The sequence below is a fragment of the Macaca nemestrina genome, chromosome 10 (assembly GCF_043159975.1).
Source record: "Macaca nemestrina isolate mMacNem1 chromosome 10, mMacNem.hap1, whole genome shotgun sequence".
NCBI lineage: Eukaryota > Metazoa > Chordata > Mammalia > Primates > Cercopithecidae > Macaca > Macaca nemestrina.
In genome coordinates, this window is record NC_092134.1 from 61,712,602 (window position 1) to 61,737,517 (window position 24,916).

The following is a 24,916-nucleotide window of genomic DNA, read 5'->3' on the forward strand; positions in this document are numbered from 1 at the left end:
TCTTTCAGTTCATTGTTAATAAAGTCGTTTATTAAGAGAAGAAATACGATTTAAAATAATGATGAGGGGGTGGAGGGGAAAGAGGGGTAATTCCCAGAGATTATTTTGTTACTTTGAGCATGTTTTTGATTCATAGAAAAAACAAATTTGACTATAGACTTTATAAAAAAGTACTTAAAATTATTTTGTATGTGTATTTTTAATAGCATTAAATACATCTGTAATTATCTCAGATAACAATAGTATTTTGGTGTACATCCTTCTAATCTTTCTTCCTAGATTTTTATTTTATTTTATTTCTGAGATGGAGTCTTACTCTGTTGCCCAGACTGGAGTACAGTGGTGCAATCTCTGGTGCAACGGAGTACAGTTCACTGCAACCTTTGCCTCCTGGGTTCAAGTGATTCTCGTGCCTCAGCCACCTGAGTAGCTGGGACTACAGGCATGTACCACTACACCTGGCTAATTTTTGTATTTTTTTAGTAGAGAAGGGGTTTCACCATGTTGGCCAGGCTGGTCTCGAACTCTTGACCTCAAGTGATCTGCCCGCCTCAGCCTTCCAAAGTGCTAGGATTACATGCATGAGCCACTGCGCCTGGCCTTCTTCCCAGATTTTTCTAGGATATAAGCACCTGACTTGAAGCAGCAAAAAGACAATACTAATTATAACAATTTCATTGAGTTTAAAGTGTGTTAAAACACACTTAAACAAATTATGTACAAAATATTGCAAATTTATTTTTATTTTTTAAAGACAGGGTCTCACTCTGCCGCCCAGATTGGAGTACAGTGGTACAATCATAGCTCACTGCTGCCTTGAACCCCTGGGCCTAAGCGATCCTCTTGCCCTAGCCTCCTGGGTAGCTAGGACTACAGGCACACACCACTACACCTGGCTAATTTTTAAATTTTTTTTGTAGTGATGGGGGTCTCACTATGTTGACCAGGCTGGTCTCAAACTACTGACCTCATGCAATCCTCCTGCTTCAACCACCTAAAGTGCTGGGAATATAGGCATGAGCCACTGTGCCTGGCCCATATCCCAAATTTATGTCAATAATTAGCTTGGAGAAGATAGGAGGAGCTCAGTTGCTGAGGGGTTAGTGGGGGCAAAAGAACATTTAAGCTTTTTAGCCGGGCATGGTGGGGCGCACCTGTAGTCCTAGCTACTTGGGAGGCTGAGGCAGGGGAATCGCTTGAACCCAGGAGGCGGAGGTTGCAGTGAGCTGAAGTTGCACCACTGCCCTCCAGCCTGGCGACACAGCGAGACATCCTCTCAAAAAAAAAAAAAAAAAAAAAAAAAAAATTTACTTTATGTCTAATGTTGTAACTTTTATTTATTTTTTATTACTTTTTAAATTGAGACAGAGTTTCTGTCACCCAGGTTCGAGTGCAGTGGCACAATTACGGCTCACTGTGGCCTCCAACTCTCATGCTCAAACAATCCTCCCACCTCAGCTTCCTGAGTGGCTGGGACTACAGGTGTACACCACATTTGGCTAATTTTTTATTTTTTGTAGAGACGGGGTCTTGCTATGTTGCCCAGGCTGGTCTCAAACTCCTGGCCTTAGGTGATTCTCCCACCTTGGCTTCCCAAAATGCTGGGATTATAAGCATGAGCTACCACATCTGGTCTAATGTTGTAATTTTTAAAAAGGAATAGAGTCAGTGTATTATTTAATATTAATAAAAATTTTAAAATCCAAATTTAAAAAAAGAGTTGTCATATTTATAAAATAAATTTGTGGCTGGGTATATGGCTTGCACCTGTAATCCCACACTTTGGGAGGCCGAGGTGAGAAGATCACTTGAGCCCAGGAGTTCAAACCCAGTATGGACAACATAGGACATAGTCTGGATTCATCTCTGCAAAAAATTAAAAAAAAAAAAATTTAGCTGGGCACAGTGGCTCAAGCCTGTAATCCCAGAACTTTGGGAGGCTGAGACGGGCGGATCACGAGGTCAGGAGATCGAGACCGTCCTGGCTAACCTGGTGAAACCCCGTCTCTACTAAAAAAATACAAAAAACTAGCCGGGTGAGGTGGCGGGCGCCTGTAGTCCCAGCTACTCGGTAGGCTGAGGCAGGAGAATGGCGTAAACCTGGGAGGCAGAGCTTGCAGTGAGCTGAGATCCAGCCACTGCACTCCAGCCTGGGCAACAGAGCGAGACTCTGTCTCAAAAAAAAAAAAAAAAAAAGTAGCCGGCTATAGTGGTGCAAGTCTGTAGTACCAGCTACTCTGGAGCTGAGGCGGGAGGATGACTTGAGCTGGAGAAGTTGAAGCTGCAGTGAGCTATGATCATGCCACTGCAGTCCAGCCTGGGTGATAGGGTAAGACTCTTGTCTTAAAAAAAAAAAAAAAAAAACTTGTCTGGATTCACAATTAGATTTACAAAAACAAATTTTTTTGAAGAGGGTAGTTATGATAAATGGAGAGTTTAGTTTTGTCAGGGAAAATAATGTCAAGCCTTGCCCTGCCACTCCTTCACTTCTTCAATAATTCCTGACTCATTAGTTTCAAAACCATTAATACTGTTTGGCATGACTGAAAAATGCTGGAAACATTCCAGTTCTCAGAAGTTCAGGCAGCCAAACTGGTTTTTCATTTTTTATTTTCCTCCAGGAATATGGTGCTGATTATCACCTTCCAGTCACTCTTAAAAGAAACAAGAGTAGAGTCAAACAATTCAATGAATACATACTGAATGCTTAAGTATTTTAAAAATATCAAGAACCACTTGGAGTTATAAAAACAGATACTCCATAAGGAGATTAAATAATTAAGCCATATAATTGTGTTTTCATTTTTTTCTTTTCTTTTTTTTTTTTTTTTCCGAGATGGAATCTCGCTCTGTCACCCAGGCTGGAGTACAATGGCACGATCTCGGCTCACTGCAACCTCTGCCTCCTGGGTTCAAGTGATTCTCATGCCTCAGCCTCCTGAGTAGCTGGGACTACAGGCATACACCTCCATGACCAGCTAATTTTTGTATTTTTAGTAGAGACAGGGTTTCACTACGTTGGCCAGGCTGGTCTTGAACTCCTGACCTCATGATCTGCCCGCCTCGGCCTCCCAAAGTGTTAGGATTACAGGCATGAGCCACCTCGCCTGGCTGTGTTTTCATTTTTAAAGCACACCACAATTCACCTGAGATATGGTGGCTAGTACAGACCATTCTCATTGTGATAGCACTGGGAACATTAGATAAAACATCAGGACGGTCAGATGATTGGGCCCTAGTATACCCACTGTGCCTAATAGGCAGCAGCTGTTCATATCACAGGCATGCGGCAAAATTTAAAACATCATTTCACATGCTTTCTCTCTATACTAGTCCTTTATCTAATTGGGGTGGGGTTGGTATTTCTGCAGGCAGCATCCTACGTGTATAGCAACTAGAAACAGGAAAGATATATATGAGAAATAGATAACTCAAGTAATGAGAAAAGCTAATAATAGAATGTCCTGCTGAATCAATTCTTTGGTCTCCTGGTGGCTCCATTTAATGAGTTTTCAACACGCTACTCCTGGAATTCTTCAGGAGCTGTCCCAAGCCACATCTATCTGCTCTCTTCTATCATGGAACAGTATGAAAAGAAATAGTATGCTTTATATTGCTAGGTAGGTAGTTTTATTATACTGTTACATAGAGCTCTTTCCACGAAAAGTGTTTTTAACATGAACTGCCCATTCTGCAAAGAGGAAAAATATGTTGAATTAGGTAAATACCCAATTCAAAAGATGTTACAGTAAAATACATATAAGACTTACAAAAAAAAAAAAAAAGGACAGAGACACAATTTCTTATCCTCAATTCTCATCTCCAAAAAGCTATGAAAACCAGTTTCTTTATAAAGTTTGGTGACAAAACCTGACCAAACTTGATCTGAGGCTTTTTATGATCTTTAGTTATACTTAGTGGGGATGTTCATAAATCACCACAAAAATAGGAGTATATTTGATAATGAGCTGCTATCCCAGACTTTTTTCAGTAGTTTTGAGTGAAATATTTTATACAGATCCTATTAGTTTTTGAATATCTCAAACATTTTGATTGCAAAACACAACTAGACCTAAATTTTCAAATACAGGATGGCAAAGCAATATTTCCCCAAACTGTTAATGATACAGTGATTCTACTAAATCCAAAGATAGTTCCAATAAATATTTTTGTCCCCTCGTATGTCATGAGGATGAATCTCCGGGAAAAGAAAAAGGGCATGTGAGAACAATGTGCAGGCTGTGTGAAAAGTGACACATGATTTTATAAGTGATGTAGCTGTAAGACACTGTGCAATTACCAGAAGTTATTAACCCACAAAGATAACATATTGTGTTGTTGCTAATAGTTATCTCCCCAAAACTGAAAAGTCCCATTCTTTTCAAGTGCTTAGATACAGTGCTTTAGGACATTCTTATTCAGTAGTTCTAGTGCTTAAAATATATATATATATATTTTTTGAGATGGAGTCTCACTCTGTTGCCCAGGCTGGAGTACAGTGGTATAAACTTGGTTCACTGCAACCTCCACCTCCGGGTTCCAGCAATTCTCCCGCCTCAGCCTCCTGAGTAGCTGGGACTACAGGCACGCACCACCACACCTGACTAATTTTTTGTATTTTTAGTAGAGACGGTATTTCATCATGTTGGCCAGGCTGGTCTCGAACTCCTGACCTCAAGTGATCCACCCGCCTCGGCCTTCTAAAGTACTGGGATTACAAGCAGGAGCCACTGTGCCCGGCCCAGGATATTCTTATTCAGTGCTTCTCAACTTGGTTAAGCATTAGAATCTCCCAGAGAGCTTTGTAAAAATACCCATGCATGGGCCTCATTGTCCAACATTCTGACTGACTTGGTCTAGAAAGGGCCCCTGGCAACAGTGTTTTAAAAACTCCTTACATGACGATTCAATGTACAGTCAGAGCTTTAAAACGTCTCAATATCCAGACTGTACCTTAGATCAGATAAATCAGAATTTTGCAGTGTGAAACCCAGACATCAGTACTTTTTTAAAAACATGCCCTGGTGGCTGGGCACAGTGGCTCACATCTGTAATAGCTCTTTGGGAGGCTGAGGTGGGCAGATCACTTGAGGTCAGGAGTTCGAGACCAGCCTGGCCAACATAGTGTAACCCTGTCTCTACTAAAAATACAAAAATTAGCCTGGCATGATGGTGCACGTCTGTGATCCCAGCTACTTGGGTGGCTGAGGCATGAGAATCGTGTGAACCCGAGAGGCAGAGGCTACAGTAAGCCGAGATCATGCCACTGTGCTGGAGTTCAGCCTGGGCCACAGTGTGAGACTCTGTCTCAAAAAACAAACAAACGAAAAAAGCAAACATGCCCTGGTGCTTCCAATATATACCCGAAGTTCTAACCCAACTGTTGCAACCCCCTGATCTGACTGGCTTAAAGATTAAGGGTGTGATTGTTTTTTTTTTTTCTGTCCTGAAGTAAGTCAGTTCTAGATCATCACCACAGTAGGGCCACCAATAAAGAATTGTAAGCATTATCCACTCTGCTGGTGGTATATTCATAAATTCTTCCCCATTTTCTTTAAAAAAGCAAAAGGGGCAGGAGGAAGAAGGTACAGAAATCACATGAAAAACATTTAAAAATACTTTTAGTAAAATACTCTGTACCATGTCAAAACTCCTTTGGCACACAGTAAATCATAGTGAAGAACAAAATTGAAAAGCAGAATTTGCCTTAGTTGAGGCTACAGTGTAAGAGAGAATACAACTTAGACGGTAATAATAGAAAACCATAGCATTTTCCAGCAATTGATATGATAGTAAATTCATAAAGAAATACAATAATTTCCCAATGACTCTTAACTGTTCAGGATGCCAATGCTAAACCAGGCTGCCATATATAATTCAAAGAAAGCTAGAAAATACATTCCACATACTAAATTGAAGATAATTTCTGCTCAGAGAGCAACTGAAACATATAGTAAGGTATACATTTTTTAGATATAAGATAAAGTTCTTTTGCTTTTAGTTAAAATAACTTTTTTCATACATTCTAATGGTCATATGAAAAAGGTATTTACTTTTTTTCATCACTAACCCTGAGGAAGGAAGAACAAATGTGGAGTAGGCCACAAAACTCACTAGGAACCAATCTCCATACTTTTCCCAATTGTGAATAGCAATTAATGGGAGAAGTTCAGGATACTATACTTATTTAGGCTTCCATACACATCAGCTCGAACTATTTAAAATAGACATAACATTTGGGCAACTAGCACAGTGGCATTTCTCTGCTTCAACTGAGAACTATTTTAAATATCATCACTTTTATTTCCCACACTGGTTTAAACAAACAAAACAAAATAAGACAAAACTTGACACTGATTATGTGAGAACTTTCAGTTCAATATATAGCAGTATGTAGGGACAATATAGCTTCATTGCTCAAGACTTCCATTCAGCAGAAAAAAATATGCGTAAGTTCTTGGAATTCTTCTCTTTCACTAGAAAGATGCTAGCTGTTACAGGGGAGTTGATGAGAGCAAAATGTGAAATCCCATCACAATGGAATATAGGAGGAGCTGGCATTTCTGCTTTGCCATTACAATTATTCTTCTTAGGATAGAAGTTGGAATTGCAAATTTAGCTGGACTTATCAGTTTCAACCTGTGGAAATGAAATAAAGTTCATCCCCTGGGCCAAAAACCCCAAGCAGCAGTTGGAAGCAAGAGGGCAATAAGAACAGAAGAAAACAGATTCACCGCATTGTTATCAAGAATGGGTTTCCCTGCTATGTGCTTTGCCTCATTTGTTGGGCTGTTGACCACCATGCCAGTGCTTTCATCCAACCCTGGAATGGAAAAAGAAGCAAGTGAGGTAGAAAACCCAAACGACTTGATTTTGTTTTTTCTTTTCTTTTTTTAAAATTATACCTTAAGTTCTAGAGTACATGTACTTGATTTTTTAAAAAGAACAAAATAGGCTTTTTCCTCCAAAGGAGACAATCTTTGAAAGGTTCTAAGTGACTTGCTAAATGACTTTAATGGATCATTTATATGATGAGAGATATGGGACCCCTGATTATAAACGGCCACTTTGAATGCTCAGTAATTTTCTGTCAATATCTCTGGAATTGCTTCAGAAGTGGAAGAGAGAACATGAAAAGCAGAGAGGGCATGAAAATGGCAGGTTGGGCCTGCCTTCCCAGTGGTTCCCCTCCAAGACTGATCTATGAGGTCCCTGGGAGTAGGGATCATGTCTTTGGCCACAGTACTGTAAATGCATGGTTGAGCATGGGGCTGGCACAAAGGAGGCACACGAAGATTTACAAAATCTCCCCTACTGCACGCATTTCTTTTCAACCCACTCAATGCAATCAGAAACTTTCCCAGTTAGAACCTAATTTAGAATAAAATTCACACTCTTTAAAAAACATGTTTACTGTCTGTGTGTGCGTGTAGAGTTACTGACCCTTTAGTGAGAATTAAGATCAGATTGCTTCATCCTTAAAATCTAAATGAGACTAACAAAATGGAGAACAAATATTCTGACTGATGGGGAGAGGGGAGGAAGGGCACATAAATTTTCTGAGGCATGAAGAGCGCTAGGAGGACTGTACTGAGAGAACCCTTCTCTAGCCTTCCAACCTCTTCCTGATGTCAATCAAAGGAGAAACATGGTTGATGAGAGTGAGGAGCAAATACACACCTAACAGAATATGTGAGTACACTGATAGGATGGGAGAGCCTTAGAAACAAAGCACAGAAAATTTTGAGAAAAACATACTCTACCACTCTACCAGATATTTTTTTTTTTTGAGATGGAGTCTTGCTCTGTTGCCCAGGCTAGAGTGCAGTGGCATGATCTCGGCTCACTGCAAGTAGCTGGGATTACAGGCAGGCGCCCCCACGCCAGACAATTTTTTTATTTTTAGTAGAGATGGAGGTTCACCATGTTGGCCAGGCTAGTCTCGAACTCCTGACCTCAAGTGATCCAACCCACTTGGCCTCCCAAAGTGCTGGGATTTGGATGTGAGCCACTGCACCCAGCCACCTACCGTATATCTTGATTGAAGCAAAAAACTCAGGGGCAAGAATAGCAAGCATGATACCACAGTAAAAAAGTAGGTGGCATGTATAGTCAGACTAGTACAATTATCCCTCAAATGGAATAGGAAAATGAATGGAAGGAATTTTATTAAAATGATATGATCCAAAATGTCTTGCTTTTCTGGGATTAGGTAATGGCCCACACAAAAGCGTCTGTTCTCTGCACTACTGTATCTTCCCCACACAGCTGCTAATCATTGCTGTGCAGGACTAATTCGACTAATTCTCTTTCAATTAATTTAATACAAAAGAATAAGAAAACCAAAATTGTGAGAGACTTTGCCCTATCATTTCTAGTCCCTCAACACCCTGTGTCTTTGGATTTGTTTTCATTGTTGACATTTTTTCTTTCTTTTCCCTATTTCTTTAACACACCAATAAGTTGCAAGAATGAAGGAATGTTCTTACCAGTATACTGCATTATAGCCCCTAAGTATGAGTCCACAATTGATCCTAGTAATCCAGCTAAACCACCAAATGCAATAATTGGCCACTGGGGGGCAGAAATGTCTAAATCATTCACAAAAATCAGCTGTGTGAGGAAGTATGCAATGCCCACAAAGGTACCACCAAGGAGACTGGAGACAAGGCCCACCACTGTAACGCCTCCATTGGTACCTGAAGAAGAAGAAACATGTAGAAAATCATCTGGTTAATAATCAGCAAACACATAAAGGCAAGGACAGCAAGGTACCTATCTAATCAAGACTAATTTAAAGAAAGCATTCTCTTTAAAGCAATCTAAATACTGTAGCTATTTAGAAAATAGTATTTTCTCCTCAGTAACTCTCGACATTTTAAGTGATGAAGCAGAATGGTTCAACGAAGCCGGACTCCCTGGTTTCAATCTTGGTTCCGCTTCTCTCTCTCAATCTCTCTCTCTCTTTTCAGAGACAAGGTTTTGCTCTATCAACCAGGCTAGAGTACAATGGTGTGATCATAGCTTACTGCAGCCTCCAACTCCAGGCTCAAGTGATCCTCCCACCTCAGTCTCTCTATTAACTGGGATGACAGGTGTGAGCCACCTTGCCAGGCCCAATTCTGCTACTCTTAAGCCGTGTGACTGTAGTTAATTTATCTAACTTCTTTGTCCTTTAGTTTCTTTATAAGACAGAAATAATAAAAGAACCAATTCATATGATTATTAGGAGTACTAAGTGGCAATCCATGTAGAGCAGTTACAATAGTGCACTGTAGTAGGTATCTAAAATGTGTTAGCTGTTATAATGATGATGAAGAAGAGAAGAAAAAGGAGGAGAAGGCGATGATGGGGGATAGGATGGGGTAGAAAGAAAAGGGGACGAAGAGGAAGAGAAGCATCAGAAGACAAAAAGAAAAAGCAGTACAGGTTGAGTATTCTCTTTACCCGAATTGCTTCGGACTAGAAGTGTTTTGGATTTCAAATTTTTTCAGAGTTTGGAATATTTGCGTTAATATAGACTTACCAGTTGAACACCCAAATCTGAAAATCGTAAATCTGAAATGTTCCAATGAACATTTCCTGTGAGCATCATGTCAGTGTTCAAAAAGTTTAAGATTTTGGAGCATTTTGGATTTTGGATTTTCAGATTTGTGATGTTCAACCTATGTAGTTGTTGATAATGTTGATAATGGAGAATTGAGATATATGTTAAAGCACTGATACCATAACAGGCCCTCAATAAATATTCCATTGTTCCCTTTCTTTTCCTTCCCTACTGATATGTTTGCAAATCAATCTCTAAGTTCCTGTATTGCTTATCTAGGTCTTGCTAACATTTCCTGCAAATACTATTTATTATTACCAATTTAATAGTCTATAGAAATTTTCCAATTATTAAAGAGACTAAATAAAGTTTTTAAAAGGCTCTAAAATAAGAAATACATTAAATCAAGAGGTTTTTTGGTTTTTTTAAAGAATCTCAAACCAAGACTCACCAACTGTGTCTACCAATGGGTCAAAAAGAAGAAAAGCACTCACCAACTGGAACTTTCTCCCAGGTTGTTATCAGTCTTGGAGGACTTTTACTCAGAACTGTGCCAACTTCTGAAGCCCATGTGTCTCCAGCAGAGCAGGCCAGTGCAGCCAAGAGAGACAAACACATCCAGGAAGCAGAGTACTGCTTGGAAAAATCGACGGGGATTTCCCCAGGGCCATTTTCTATCATGTACAGCAGGGCCAGTTCTGTGGGTACAGCTCCGTTACAGAATACCTGAATCCAATTCCTTTGCCCACCTGGAAACAAACAGATGAAAAGGACAAACAAATGCTTTCTCCTTAGAAGAAAAACCATGCAGTTATAGGTATTTATGTTTTAAAGTTTAAGAAAAGAAAAACAATGAAAAAATATTTCAAAACAGTAAAAGTGTTATGGTACATTTGCCCAGATTCTATACTGTTATTAACAAATCTGGAAAAATTATGACAGACTCTAGTGCTTCTAAAATTCTGCTGTTATTTCCTATTGTTGTGAAATAAATTATAAACTCAATTTGGCTACTAAAGGAATTCTCATATAAAAAGTGATGTGTTTTGACAGTCTAAACAACATTCTGATTGAAAGCTTATGTTGGCCAGGTGCAGTGGCTCACGCTTGTAATCCCAGCACTTTGGGAGGCCGAGGCAGGCGGATCACGAGGTCAGGAGATTGAGACCGTCCTGGCTAACACGGTGAAACCTCGTCTCTACTAAAAATACAAAAAATTAGCCAGGCATGGTTGCAGGTGCCTGTAGTCCCAGCTACTTGGGAGGCTGAGCCAGGAGAATGGCGTGAACCTGGGAGGCAGAGCTTGCAAGGAGCCAAGATTGTGCCACTGCACTCCAGCCTGGGTGACAGCGAGACTCCGTCTAAAAAAAAAGCTTATGTTACGATGAAATGAAGTTTACTATTTTGAATAATATCAAACATAATCTTACCTTCCTTATATTCTGAATCTAGACGCTTCTTCATTTCTCCCTTCCATTTAGTGAGTTTTGAAGAAGACAAGAAAAACATCAGCAAAGAGGTAAAAAAGCTGAAATTTGCAATGGTTAGGATAAATCCAACCACGAGCCCTGAAAGAAACATATGTAAACACAGAATTATATTCAATTCATACATCAATGCTGTGAAAAAAGGATGGATTTTTTCCGTTTTTATGTTATAACCTGAAATGTACATTTCTAACAATTTGCATTTTGCCAATTAAGTTGTTACCAAGCAGTAAACTGAATGCGATTTTGAGTACACATTTTTTTTACCATATTTTAATCTCGTTTCAAGCAATGCCATATGAATGTAAGATATTATTTTAGATAATATTTTAAAAATACCTTTATTTTAAAAAGGTAGAAATAGAGATGGAGTCTCACTATATCGCCCAGGCTGATCTCAAACTCCTGGGCTCAAGCAATCTGCCCAGCAATGGCCTCCTAAAGTGCTGGGATTGCAGGAGTGAGCCACTGCACCTGGCCTTCTTTTTCTATAATAACCCTTTCCATTGCTTAGCTCAAAGTTCAGATATCATAACCAATGAGATAGTTATTCATCGACTCTTCCAGAGATGCTCAATTACTGGTATTTAACTTTGGTACCTTTTAATTGAGAGCACAAGAATAGGGTAACTTGAAATAAAGTATTAACAATAACAAAGAGCTTCAGCTCTGGAGTTGAACAGTCTAGAGTTCAAACTTTGGCTCCTTCACTTACCTCTTCAAGATTAGGATAAGTTACCCAACCTCCTGAAGTCTCAATTTTGCACCGATGAAATGAGAATAATCAGAATTTACTTTGCCAGCTTGCTGTAAAAAGTCAGGGATAATCTTTGCAATATGCTTATTATATTATCCAGGATGTAAGAGGTCCTTAATAAGTGTTACCTAATGTCATGGATACTAATAACAGCAACAGTTCCAGTGGCAAAAGCTCAACAATAATCATGATAAATATTATAATATTGTTATCCAACCTTTAAGTTTTTTTAATTGATTTTTAAAACATTAGAAAAGTTGTACGCAACTACTGAAGGGGAAAGTCAAAACATATGGAGGTATACAAATTGAAAGTCAAAGTGTCTCCCCTCCTCCTCTTCATGAATATTCACTGTTAACAATTTGTTCCGCCGTCTCTAAACAAACCCAAAGTAGAAGAGCCCTAAACAACCTACACTGAGATGTTACAAATGGCATCTATATCCTTTTTACTTCAACCACCTTAAAATAGCACATGAGGTGATCAATGTTCATGTTGGTGACAGCTTCAGATTGAGGAAATGAACAAGACAAGTTTTGAGGGAAGGGTTTCTTTCACGTAGTCCTAAGAGAGCTTGGAACTTTTAGCAACTCCCACCTATGTCTACATTTTAGGTTAGTAACTGCTATCTCCTGTTCGTATCTTTTCCACCTCTCCATCCTGCAGATCTCTAAATATCATTGATAAAGGGTTCACAGATATGACAATAGGGTACTCCCAAATAATTTGAAGACTTGAGGACTATGGTTGCCTTCTGAGCCTTAAATAGGTAAATTCTGTACCTAACAGATAGCATCAGGGGAGTAAAATGACGCTGTCTACAAATTTCTGACAATGGGAGTACAGTTATACCCCAAATTCCAACCAGGGTGACCTGGGTAATCTCTAGGAGGCGTAAAAGAGAAAGGCAGGACTGGAATTTCATAGCAATTTAATAAACTCAGGGCTAACCTATTGATTCATACATATTCTATGATAATTTAATTGGCTAGCCCAAAATGTAGAAAGTGAAGGCCAAAAAAACCAGAGGCTGGCAGACTTCTTGAACCACGTCCAAGGGAGGGGAACCTTTGATTTGTGGACTTGCATAACTGTTTCTCAGACTTTGTACTCACCAAAGCAGCCTTCTAATTATAATCCGACTTCTCAAGTGGCCTGACTACAAGAATAGGGCATGCCTGAACAGTGATGTTTGTGTTCTTCTGCCTGGTAGTTCTTCTATCTGACTAATAAAGTGGCATTCTGGCTCATATAGCAATCCTTTATGACAATGAGCAACATTCAACCAGTTTTCTAGGCTCTAATCAACTCTGGGTACATGACAGAGTGAGGTTTCTACTTCAGAAAGACTGAAACCAGACCCAACGTATAGTGACCAAAAAGAGGTCAGGCCACCCTTGTGAAACCACACAGAGCACCACCACTGGCCTCTCCTGACAACACCCCCTCTTGCTATGCTCTTCCACAAACACTTTACCACAAATCCCCCTCATGTGACCCTCTCCTTATTCTGGCAATGCTTGCTCTCTCTCCAAATGACCAGAGTCCTCCACTTCAGTGTGCAGCTTAGAGACGAAGTGTGACTGAACCCCTGCCCAATCCTCTCAATACTGAGGTATATGTTTCTGTCATGAATGGTTCTAAATACCCAGATCCTGAGGAAGTTCTGTAACTCTTACTTCTCAATCCTAGACACACTAAAGTCATGATGTAGCAAAGTAAAATTCCTTATAACTGCGTGTATTAGTCCGTTGTCATGCTGCTAATAAAGATAAACCTGAAACTGGGTAATTTTTTTTTTTTTTTTTTTTTTTTTTGAGACGGAGTCTTGCTCTGCCGCCCAGGCTGGAGTGCAGTGGCCGGATCTCAGCTCACTGCAAGCTCCGCCTCCCGGGTTCACGCCATTCTCCTGCCTCAGCCTCCCGAGTAGCTGGGACTACAGGCGCCCGCCACCGCGCCCGGCTAGTTTTTTGTACTTTTTTTAGTAGAGACGGGGTTTCACTGTGTTATCCAGGATGGTCTCGATCTCCTGACCTCGTGATCCACCCGTCTCGGCCTCCCAAAGTGCTGGGATTACAGGCTTGAGCCACCGTGCCCGGCCGAAACTGGGTAATTTATAAAGAGAAGAGGTTCAATTGACTCACAGTTCCACATGGCTGGGGAAGCCTCACAATCATGGCTGAAGGCAAATGAGGAGCAAAGTCACATCTTACCTAGTGGCAGGCAAGGAAGTTTATGTAGGGGAACTCCCCTTTACAAAACCATCAGCTCTCATGAGACTTACTCACTATTATGAGAACAGCACGGGAAGGACCTGCTCCCATGATTCAATTACCTCCCACCAGGTCCTTCCCTTGACATGTGGGAATTATGGGAGCTACAATTCAAGATGAGATTTGGGTGGGGACATGGTCAAACTTGTATCACTGTGGACAGCAGTAGTGGAAGGAAAACAGTAATAATAACTAACATCTATAAAATATTTGTATGCCAAGTACTGTGCTAAGCATTTTACATGGATAACACTTCAAGATAATTCATTGCCATAGATACCATTATTCCTTCACATTTTATAGACAGGACAAGTACAACACTGAGAGTTTAAGTGATTTGCAGTCATACTCTAGGATAGTATACCCAACTACTATGATATATTTTAAATCAGCATTAGATTTTTTTTTATCCTTAAGGAAACAAAAAGTTCCAAACAGTAAGAAAAGCTGGGTGTGGCGGCGTGTGCCTGTAGTCCCAACTACCCAGGAGGCTGAGGCAGGTGGACTGCTTGAGCCCAGGAATTCAAGGCTGCACTAAGCTATGGTTGCATCACTGCACTACAGCCTGGGTGACAGAGCAAGACCCTGCCTCTAAAAAAAGTTTTTTTGAGGACAGGGCCTCGCTCTGTCACTCAGGCTCGAGTGCAGCAGCATGATCTTGGCTCACTGCAGCCTCCGCCTTCTGGGTTCAAGCAATTCTCCTGCCTCAGCCTCCCAAGTAACTGGGATTACAGGCACCCGCCACTATGCCTGGCTAATTTTTGTATTTTTAGTAGAGCAAGGTTTCACCATGTTGCCCAGGTTGGTCTCAAACTCCTGGATTCAAGCGATCTGCCTACCTTGGCCTCCCTAAGTGCTGAGATTACAGGTGTGAGCCACCATACCTGGCCATAACTTCTTTTTTCACAAAAAGGTAGAAAAAAAAAACGATAAACGTTTCATAGAATGAAATAATTAGGAAAAAAGCAAAGGTTTTTAAAAATCAGACTACATCTATTCCTAATCATCTATTATGTATCTAGCACTATTCAAAGAAACATGGGACACAGAAGCATAAGATACTCTTTGTCCTCAAGGAGTTTACAATCTAGTAGATTTTCTTTATGCTCAAACAGATCAAGTGGCATGTTATACCACCATGATAATTTTTAGAAACATGCATATTATATTTTTGCTACCTGACTTTAGAACTATCAGTTACTACTGAAAGTAAGTTAATGACATGCTTCCATCTACTACTACATCTGATCATTTCCATCTCTAAGGGCTGGCAGCAAATAAATGACTTTATTAGATTTGAATCCTATTCAGTAAGAATACTTCATTAAGCACTAAGAAGCCTAGAACCAGAAACTTTCTTAGTGGGAATACTTCATTTAATTTTACTCTGCAAGCATTAGTTTCAATTTTCTGCAGTTCTCATTGTTTTCTGCCCAGAACTGTCTCTTCATCTTTGAAATCTCTCTATATACTTCTCTATTAATGCAGATGATAATAATAATCAGCATATATAATGAGGTAGGAGAGAGGTCAGAGGGGGAGGAGTAATGTGAGCAGAGGTATGGAGAAAGAAAGAAAGGTTTGTGGCAATGCCAATTTAATAGTCATTTGCGTATAAAAATATGGTTGAAAGTACATAATCACTAACAATGAACATTTTTGCACCATTTACAAAGATGTGTTGCCTCACATAATATCTTGTTTGAGCTTCACCAATAAGCCCATGAGGTATTACTATTGGAGGTATTTTAGAAGAGAGAAGAAAGTGAGGCTCCTAGGAGTTATGTAGCTTTTCCAAGTTTGCCCTGATAATAGGTGGCAGTGTTAGGTTTCAAATACATATCTTTTAATTCTAATCAACATAGGACAGGAGTAGATGCCCAAGGGCTAGAAGGCAGCCCTTCCAGCAGCAGGAAAGAAACAACAGGAGAGATCATAAATGCCAGAGAAGCAGGACAATATACAGCACAGAAGCCCAAGGAAGACAGAATTTCAAGAAGGACTTGACCTTTCTTTCTATAAGAATAATAAATTCCAAGGCGAGGATATCTGAGAGCTTTTTTTTTTTTTTTTTTGACACAGGGTCTCACTCTGTTGCCCAAGCTGAGTGCAGTGGCACGATCAGCCTCCTGTGTAGTTGGGACTACAGGTGTGCACCACCATGCCTGGTTTAATATTTTGATTTTTTGTTTTTTTTGTAGAGGTGAAGTCTCATCATATTGTCCAGGCTGGTTTCAAACTCCTGGACTCATGTTATCCTTCAGCCTTGGCTTCCCAAAGTGCTGGGATGACAGGTGTGAGCCACTGCAACCAGCCCAGAAAGAACTTTTTTTAGCAAAGCATAACTCCATGTTATTATATTTAAGCAGAGATTGTTCAAGTTATGTTATAAATGAGTTAATACTACCAAAGTGCTAACAGCAGTGCCTGGTACATAGAAAGTGTGATACAAACATTTGTTAAATAGATAAAATATAACCATTCCTAATACTTATTGATTACATGGTAAAATAAAATTCATACAAAAATATCAGTATGTCTAGTTAACTTTAATTCTCAACTACCCCACAAAAGGAAATCTCACAATATAACTTAAAAAATATTTCTTAATTATGAAGAGAATTGGCATGATTTTGAAGAACTCTGCCTAATAATAATAGTTACAAGCACTGAATAAATGTTGGCTATGTGTTCAGGCAATGAGGTAAGGACTTTAAATTATCTCATTTAATTCTCTCTATGCCCTAAAAATGAAATAAGGGGGAGATTGAGGCTTTGTGGAGCCCGAAGCTTATATAATTTGCGGTTCTCTCTTTAAGAAAAAGAGTACAAAAGTTTTGACCTTTGCAAAATTGACAAAACCATAAGACCATGAGAGCACACTGCTAGTTTATTTATTCAGTTTTATCTCTCACTTCTTTTCCTATTGTTACTATTTTCTAGTCAAATGAGCCTTATTATTCTTACTCTCAAATAAGCCTCTAAAATATCTGGACTTTTGCACTTGTTATTCTGTCCGCCTGGAACATAATTCTGTCAGCTCTCATTGCTAGCTTCTTTGGATGCCAGCGCAAAATGACCTCCTTACAGAAAAGCACCTGACACCATTTACAGAAGAATGCACCACGTCTTCCAACATATGCACTTAACACTTAATTATCTTTTCATTTTTCTCATAAACGTCATCATTACCTGAACAGTTTTATATATTATCTACCTGCCCTAAAGAATATAAGTTTCATGAGAACTGACACCATGTTCTTTTTGTTTACAGATATATCCCAAGTTTTTAGAACAGTGGTACATACTAGTAAGTGTTCAATAAAAATTTGCTAAAAGATGGGTCAGGCATGGTGGCTTACACCTGTAATCCCAGCACTTTGGGAGGCCCAGGCAGGTGATCAACTTGAGGCCAGGAGTTCGAGACCAGCCTGGTCAACATGGTGAAACCCTATCTCTAATAAAAATACCAGAAAAAATTAGCTGGGCATGGTGGCACAGGCCTGTAATCTCAACTACTCGGAGGCTGAGGCATGAGAATCGCTTGAATCCAGGAGGAGGAGGAGGTTGCAGTGAGCCGATCGTGCCACTGCACTCCAGCCTGGGCAACAGAGCAAGACTGTCTCAAAAAAAAAAATAATAATAATAATAATAATAATAATTGCTAAAAGAATGAATACATGGCCTGTTCTCAACTCAGTTTTGGAAAATTAATCCAGAATGCTAAGTTTGGACTGCTCTGTTTGAGATTACTAACAGCAACTTCCAAGAGTTTATTCTCTCCAAATGCTCTATTTTACATCTAGGAGGAGTGCTCCAGTGTTTCTGCTGGTAGAAGACTAAAGGAGCAGAAAAGTCAAGGTTCATCTATCCTATTAATTTACTTTGTATCAATCACAAAATTTAATTTGTATGTTACACTAAAAGTGTATGTTAGTTTCTGAAATTTTGACAATAGGAATGCTGAGCAAGATGTAACTTTATCATTGTCTAAAATATATAACACTATGATTTGTAGTCAGTCTCATATATTCAGAATTTAGAAAACATAAATTTAAATTATATAAGCAAGCACTTAGTAGTTACTGTAAACATTCAAAATAAAAACATACCTCCTAGAGCCCCACTGTGATCTAGACTTTTCTTTTTAAGTCCATTAGAGACGATCAGAACAGGAACAACAACAGAAAACAGCCAACGCCATGGAGAAATAGGTCGTAAGTTACCTGAAACATTATAAAGGTGGAGCACAAATTGTGTGAAGTCTGCACAGGTTAGTTTTGGCAGTAAACTTCCATTACTGCTTTTGGACTAAAATACTGTCATAAGTACAAACACCAAGATGAAGTCACCAGAGAAAAATATAGTCATGCATCACTTAAGATAGGGATATGTTCTGAGAAATGCATCCTTAGGTGATTTCATGGTTATGCAAACATCAGACTGTATTTACACACACCTGGATGGCAGAACCTACTATACACTTAAGCGATATGCTATAGCCTATTGGTCCTAGGCTACAAACCTGTATAGCATATTACTGCACTGAATACTGTAGGCAATTATAACAGAATGTATTTGTGTATCTAAACATAGAAAAAGTAGAGTAAAAATATGGTATTATAATCTTATGGGAACATGTTATATGTGTGGTCCGTCATTGACCGAAACATCGCTAGGCAGAGCACGACTGTATTTATGTTGAGACATGCATGCATATTTTCAGAGAAGCAGTCTTACTGGAGAATGGCCAAATAGGTTATGTTCAAGTTTTGAAAACCTTTTACTGCTATTTATGATAATAATGGATATCTAGATATTTAAAATGAATCTCCGGTTCATTTTTTTTCAAGGGGGCATATATTAAATTTCAAGCACTACCTAGAATGAACTCTTTCTGTAACAGGGTCTTACTCCTCTCTGCCTTTTAGAGGACACCTGATTAAATGGTTAGAAATTGATTATTCCAGAGGCTGCATCCAGCTCACAGACATTTGGCTAGCAGAGTGTTTTCAAATAATTTGAGTCAATATTTAAAGATGAGAAGATATCATATAAAAATCCAGATTCTTGGCTTCTGTTTTAAAATTGGGAAGTTCTGGCCAACACGGTAGAATTGACTGAAGGTAAAGAGAGGTCCCCTCCTTTAAACAGGCCATGGCTTTCCCATTTAAACTGCCCACCACTCCTGAAGGCTCCTAAACGCCAAGGCTAAGTGATTTCCTTATGGTAAAGAAAACCGTGAACCACTGCTTGTATCCATGTTTCTATCAAAAATGAGAAAATGGGCCAGGCGCAGTGGCTCACACCTGTAATCCCAGCACTTTGGGAGGCCGAGGCAGGAGGATCCCGAGGTCAGGAGTTCAAGACCAGTCTGGCCAACATAGTGAAACCCTGTCTCTACTACAAATACATAGCCAGGCATGGTGGCAGGCACCTGTAATCCCAGCTACTTAGGAGGCTGAGGCAGAATTGTTTGAAACCAGAAGGCAGAGGTAGCAGTGAACTGAGATCGTGCCACTGCACTCCAGCCTGGGCAAAAAGAGCGAAACTCCATCTCAGAAAAAAAAACGGGGGGGGATGAAAGACAAAGAGGGCCCAAGCATTCAACAAAAGATGAGAAATATCCTATTTCTGGAAGTGAAAACTATTACCACACGTCTAACACACAAAAACTTGCACAGTTTCATTCATTTGCATTAGGTGACTGGTCCGAGGGATATTTCAGTTTACAAATCCTGATTTATTCTATTTAGTTCAAGTCATAGCAAATACTATGACTGCATGACAACCATTCACTAACGAGAATCTTCTCTTATACCCCTCCCCTAAAACTCTGATGTCCCACTGTGAATCATTATGAATGAACAGCCCTGAGAGCTTCTGTATCCCGGAGATCCCTTTCCAATTATTCACGTGTTCTCTTTGCAAAAAGCCTACAGTCTGAAATGGCAATCCCTTACGATATAACCATTTAAGAGAGTTCACTTTCTCATTCTCCTTTTCATTTTTTCCCTTGTTGTAAACTGACCAGTATTTTGTTTTCATAGGAGAGGGAAGTTTGTGTAAATGGAGACTTACGCTCTAAAGCACCTTCAAAACCTTAAAGATCTGAGTCCAGAGTACCTTATATTTAAGCAATGTAGCTTTACGCTTTAAAAGGAGTCTATTCTTTTGAAGCAGCCAAATGGCAGATAAGTCCTTCAGCTCTCCAAATGTAAATATTATACCGTCTTTAATTCTTATTATATTTACAGAACATGTGAAACTGATAAACTACATTACTAATTTCTTTTTTTCTTTTTTTGAGACGTATTCTCGCTCTGTCGCCCAGGCTGGAGTGCAGTGGCTCGATCTCAGTTCACTGCAACCTCCGCCTTCAGGGTTCAAGTGATTCTCCTGCCTCAGCCTCCCGAGTAGCTGGGATTACAGGCGCGTACCACAACGCCTGGGCCATTTTTCTAGTTTTAGTAGAGCTGGGGTTTCACCATGTTGGCCAGGCTGGTTTGAACTCCTGACCTCAGTTGATCCTCCTGCCTTGGCCTCCCAAAGTGCTGGGATAACAGGCGTGAGCCACCGCTCCTGGCCCATTACTAATATTCTTATTCAAAATTAAAAGCATGACTGTAATTGCTTTACAAAGCTATGTTCACCTCACTTATCTTTCACCAAGACAGATGGAATAGTTACTTAACATATAAAGACATTTTGAAACAGGTATAACTAGGCCAGAAGTGGTGGCCTGTATTCCCAGTACTTTGGGAGACCCAGGTGAGAGGGTCACTTGAGCCTAGGGGTTTCAGACCAGACTAGCAACACAGAGGGACTCCCATCTTATAAAAAATAAAAATTAAAAAAAAGAAATAGGTATAACTCGAATTATCACAACAAGCGTTTATTAAAGGCACTGTTTATATTATCTTGTTACTAAGTTAAATCAGGCTATGGAAGTTAAGTAAACACAACCATTCCTAACCATTCAGAGGATACGAGTTTTGGATTTCACAATGGTATGGTTTTAAATTTCACTGACTAGATTACAGAGAAACAACTTAGAACATTCATACTTACCATAATAGGTGCTTGCAGTCATTGACATAATCCAGAAAGCTAAGGAAATGCAAATGATCAGGCTCAATATAACTATATTAGTTATCATCTTTATATATCTTTTGCATATATTGTCGTTAAGATCTGTCATGGAAAATAAGGATGTGAGCTCCTGCGGGGCAGAATATTTAGCGTTTCGGAGAGAAAGTCATTTACGATGTGAGCAAGACACTTGTTCAGAGGCAAACATAAATCCCAACATATTCCACCGACCAAACAAGCAAAAAAAGTCACAAAAATTCAAACTTCTTCCGGAAATTCCTGCTGGACGGAGAGCTCCAATGCGTACGGGCGAGGCCAACGCCTCACCGCAAAAGCAAAGCGCCACCCGGTCGACGGTGAGGGCCGGCTCCCGGCTGCTCAGCGCCTCACACCGGAGCCCCAGGGGGAAAAGAGAAAGCCGAGGCAGCCAATCCGCGGTCCCGGCGCTGGCGAGCTCCACCCACCTCCCGTCGCAACCTTCTCACCCGCAGGCGGCGTAGGTCCGCGGCTGCAAAGGGGCAGTTAGGGCACCCTAACTTGGGCAAGTCTGGGAAGCAAGCCCGACGCGGCTGAACGCAGTCACGTCCGGACAGCTGCGCAAGGCGCCCTAGGGTCTAGGTCCAACTGGCCAAGGCCGAGACCCCAGGAGCAAAGCCCGCGCCTCCGCGCGACCCCGCCTTTAGCGCCTCCCCCGCTGTGGGCATGCGCCGCAGCTGCTTAGGGGGACGTCACCTCGCTGAAGTGGGCGGGCACTGCTGGCATCCTGGCCGGCTGCGTTTGCACTGCTTCTCCGAAACCACTTTATAGGTACTAAACAGCATTGTTTACTACCTATAATGTGCTAGACTCCTGGCTGCTAGCGAGGTAAAGTTAAACATAGATTCTGTTACTGAGCTCTCGTCATTATTGTCATAACACCACTTAAATTGTGGAAATACCTGTCCTCACACCCCTTATATTTCAAGTGTGTTCATTTAGAAAGCAAAACGTCTTGTTAGCATAAAAATTCTGAATCGTGGCTGATTTCATCATTATTATTATTATTATTATTATTATTATTATTATTTTTGAGACAGCGTCTCTGTCCGTTGCCCAGGCCAGAGTGCAGTGGCACATCTCTGCTCACTGCAACCACCGCCTCCCAGGTTCTAAGCGATTCCCCCGCTCCAGCCTCCAGAGTAGCTAGGATTAAAGGCGCCACCACCACCCCCGGCTAATTTTTGTATTTTTGGTAGAGACGGGGTTTCGCCATGTTGGCCAGGCTGGTCTCGATCTCCTGACCTCAGGGGATCCACCTATCTCGGCCTCCCAAAGTGCTGGGATTACGGGTTTGAACTACCGCGCCCGGCTTGATTTCATGTTTTATGTGAAATTAACTTGTTTGCCTGGGTTAACAGTAACTAACTGATAATTACATATTATTTATCAATTTTTTCAGTTAATTGCTGACAGTGTAAGAAGAGGAGCCAAATTCATTTCAGACACAGTATGCAATTGTGTTTTAACCCCCCAGAGTAGTTACTTAAAAAAAAGCTCACATTATTTTAAATTTCAAAATACATGCCAAGACTGCTTGTCATTTTCTTTGGTAAGGCATCTGATTAAGTAGTTAACTAAGAACCAAATCTGTGAAGTAGGACTAAATAGTAGTGGGCTTCTTGTACTAGATAATATACATATGGTCTTTATGCTGAAATTTATTATGTGCCTACTTTCTTTTTGTCTTAGTCTGTTCTGCATAGGTAAATGTTTGGATTATCTTACCAAGCTGGCCAATATCAATGCTACCGGACTATTGGGTAAAATTATTAATAATCAAAGCTAACGTTTTGTGGTTTGCACAGTGGCATTGTTTTTGTCTCTGCTTAGACAAAATTATGAACTGGTCTGTTTTTTTGTTTTGTTTTGTTTTTGTTTTTGGCCTTGCTTCACCATAGTCACAGAGTGACCCTCTCTGATTAGTTGGTGTTCTATAGGAAAATCATAGCCTAGCTGTGAATGTCAAGCTATCTCCCAACACTGGGGTGTAGCTGTGTCAGGTCAGTCCCTGGATGTCAGGGATGATTTTCTCATGACTGGTAGATCTGGCTAAAAATGCATATTAAATAGTAGTGTCAGTGAACTGACCCTTCAAATGAGTATTTTCCCTTGTTTTTTTTTTTCAGTGACCTATTATTGATTTTTTCTCCATAAAAGTTATTCTAGCTTAAGACCAAAATAATTTAGAGGAGTTAATATAATTAAAATACGGTAATTCTTCCTCACATGCAATAGGCAGTTTCAGTTACCAAGGGTTAAACATGATCTTGAGGCAGGAGAATAGGGTCTGGAGGCAGGGAACCTAAGGCGGATTCATGCTGACTTCCTAGAGCTAAATCAAAAGGAAAACCCCAACTTTCCACACCTAAGTAACAAAAGCACCCGAAGCTACTCCCTTTGCAACCACCCTTCCTTTTTTTTCTGCGTGGCAGATAGAAAATTGAAAGTATCTCTGCTTGGTCGCTTTCTGCAACCAATCAGACGTTTGGGTAGGAGTGTAACTTTGTAACTTCACTTCAGCCTCTAATTGGTTGTTTTTCACAACCAATCAGACTGATTGCGGGCTAGTACTTCATTTACATAGAGTGTACACCAAGTAACCAATGGGAAACCTCTAGAGGGTATTTAAACCCTAGAAAATTCTGTAAGGAGGATTTTGAACCCCTATGCTCAGGTGGTTCCCACCCTGTGGAGTGTACTTTGTTTTCAGTAAATCTCTGGTTTTGTTGCTTCAATATTTCCTTGCTTTGTTTGTGTGTTTTGTCCAATTCTTTGTTCAAAACACCAAGAACCTGGACACCTTCCACTAGTAGCAATCTGAAAATATTAAAAAGAAAATTCCAGAAATATTCATAAGTTTTAAATTGCGTGCCAGTCAAAGTAGCATGATGAAATCTCATGCCATCCAGCTCCATCCCACTTGGGACGTGAATCCTCTGTTTATCTAGCATATCCATGCAATAAACATTACTCTCTCGTTAGTCACTTAGGAGCTGTCTCAGTTATGAGATGGACTGTTGCAGTATCACAGTGCCCTTATTTTAGTTTTATTACAATATATTGTTATAATTGTTCTATTTTATTATTAGGTGTTCCTCCTAATCTCTTACTGTGCCTAATTTATAAGTTAAACTTTATCATAGGTATATAGAAATCGGAAAAAACATAGTATATATAGAGTTTGATATTATCCAGGGTTTCAAGCATCCACTGAGGATGTTGGAATGTATCTCCAAGGATAAGGGGAGAGGGGCTATTGTATACTTTTAAAAGAATCTATTGTTATAAATTTTATAGACTATCAATCTTAACAATTTCAACAAAGTCTTCGTTTTTCTATTTACTTTAGAAGCCATTTTCTGGCAATGGAAAATTTCTGGTTAGGCATTTCCTAAACTGTATTCTTTAACTTAATAGTAGTTGTTCTTTATTAGTAGGCATCCCTACCACCCAAAGATACCTATGATCAAATTTGAGAAAGATTGTCTCTACGTGGGATAGTTAGAGTGTATTATTAATGACTCTAAGAAGTTAAGAAACAAACACATTTGTTTAAATGGTTCCAACAGTTAATTGTCTTCCCCAGATTTCTTTCCCGTAGAAAACATGCAGTTTGAGACTTACTATAGCAATCGTAGAATAAACTGAAAGTTCATTGTTGTGCTGCTCTTTAAATTTCACAATGTAAATACCCATTTATGGTTTAGTGCTCTTTGATATA

General features: G+C 39.9%; 1 protein-coding gene across 1 annotated transcript; it reads right to left on the bottom strand.

The window, feature by feature from the left end:
• Nucleotides 1-5,604: 5,604 nt before the first annotated feature.
• On the bottom strand, nt 5,605-21,860 carry LOC105473371 (transmembrane protein 19). The gene is made up of 6 exons (XM_011727159.2): nt 21,136-21,860; nt 18,177-18,290; nt 10,978-11,115; nt 10,042-10,296; nt 8,490-8,699; nt 5,605-6,823 (listed from the first exon to the last, which is right to left on the bottom strand). Exons 1-6 carry the CDS (start codon nt 21,263-21,265, stop codon nt 6,660-6,662), a joined length of 1,011 nt encoding a protein of 336 aa, XP_011725461.1. The 5' UTR covers nt 21,266-21,860; the 3' UTR covers nt 5,605-6,659.
• Between the last annotated feature and the right edge of the window lie 3,056 nt (nt 21,861-24,916).

What these genes read in the sequence shown, in the direction of transcription:
- LOC105473371 (XM_011727159.2), bottom strand. Translation starts at nt 21,265, where the DNA reads ATGACAGATCTTAACGACAATATATGCAAAAGATATATAAAGATGATA. An exon ending in TCACAGTGGGGCTCTAGGAG is followed by an intron (nt 11,116 to 18,176) that starts GTATGTTTTTAT and finishes TGTTTCTTTCAG; the next exon opens with GGCTCGTGGTTGGATTTATC. An exon ending in CTGGGAGAAAGTTCCAGTTG is followed by an intron (nt 8,700 to 10,041) that starts GTGAGTGCTTTT and finishes CTTCTTCTTCAG; the next exon opens with GTACCAATGGAGGCGTTACA.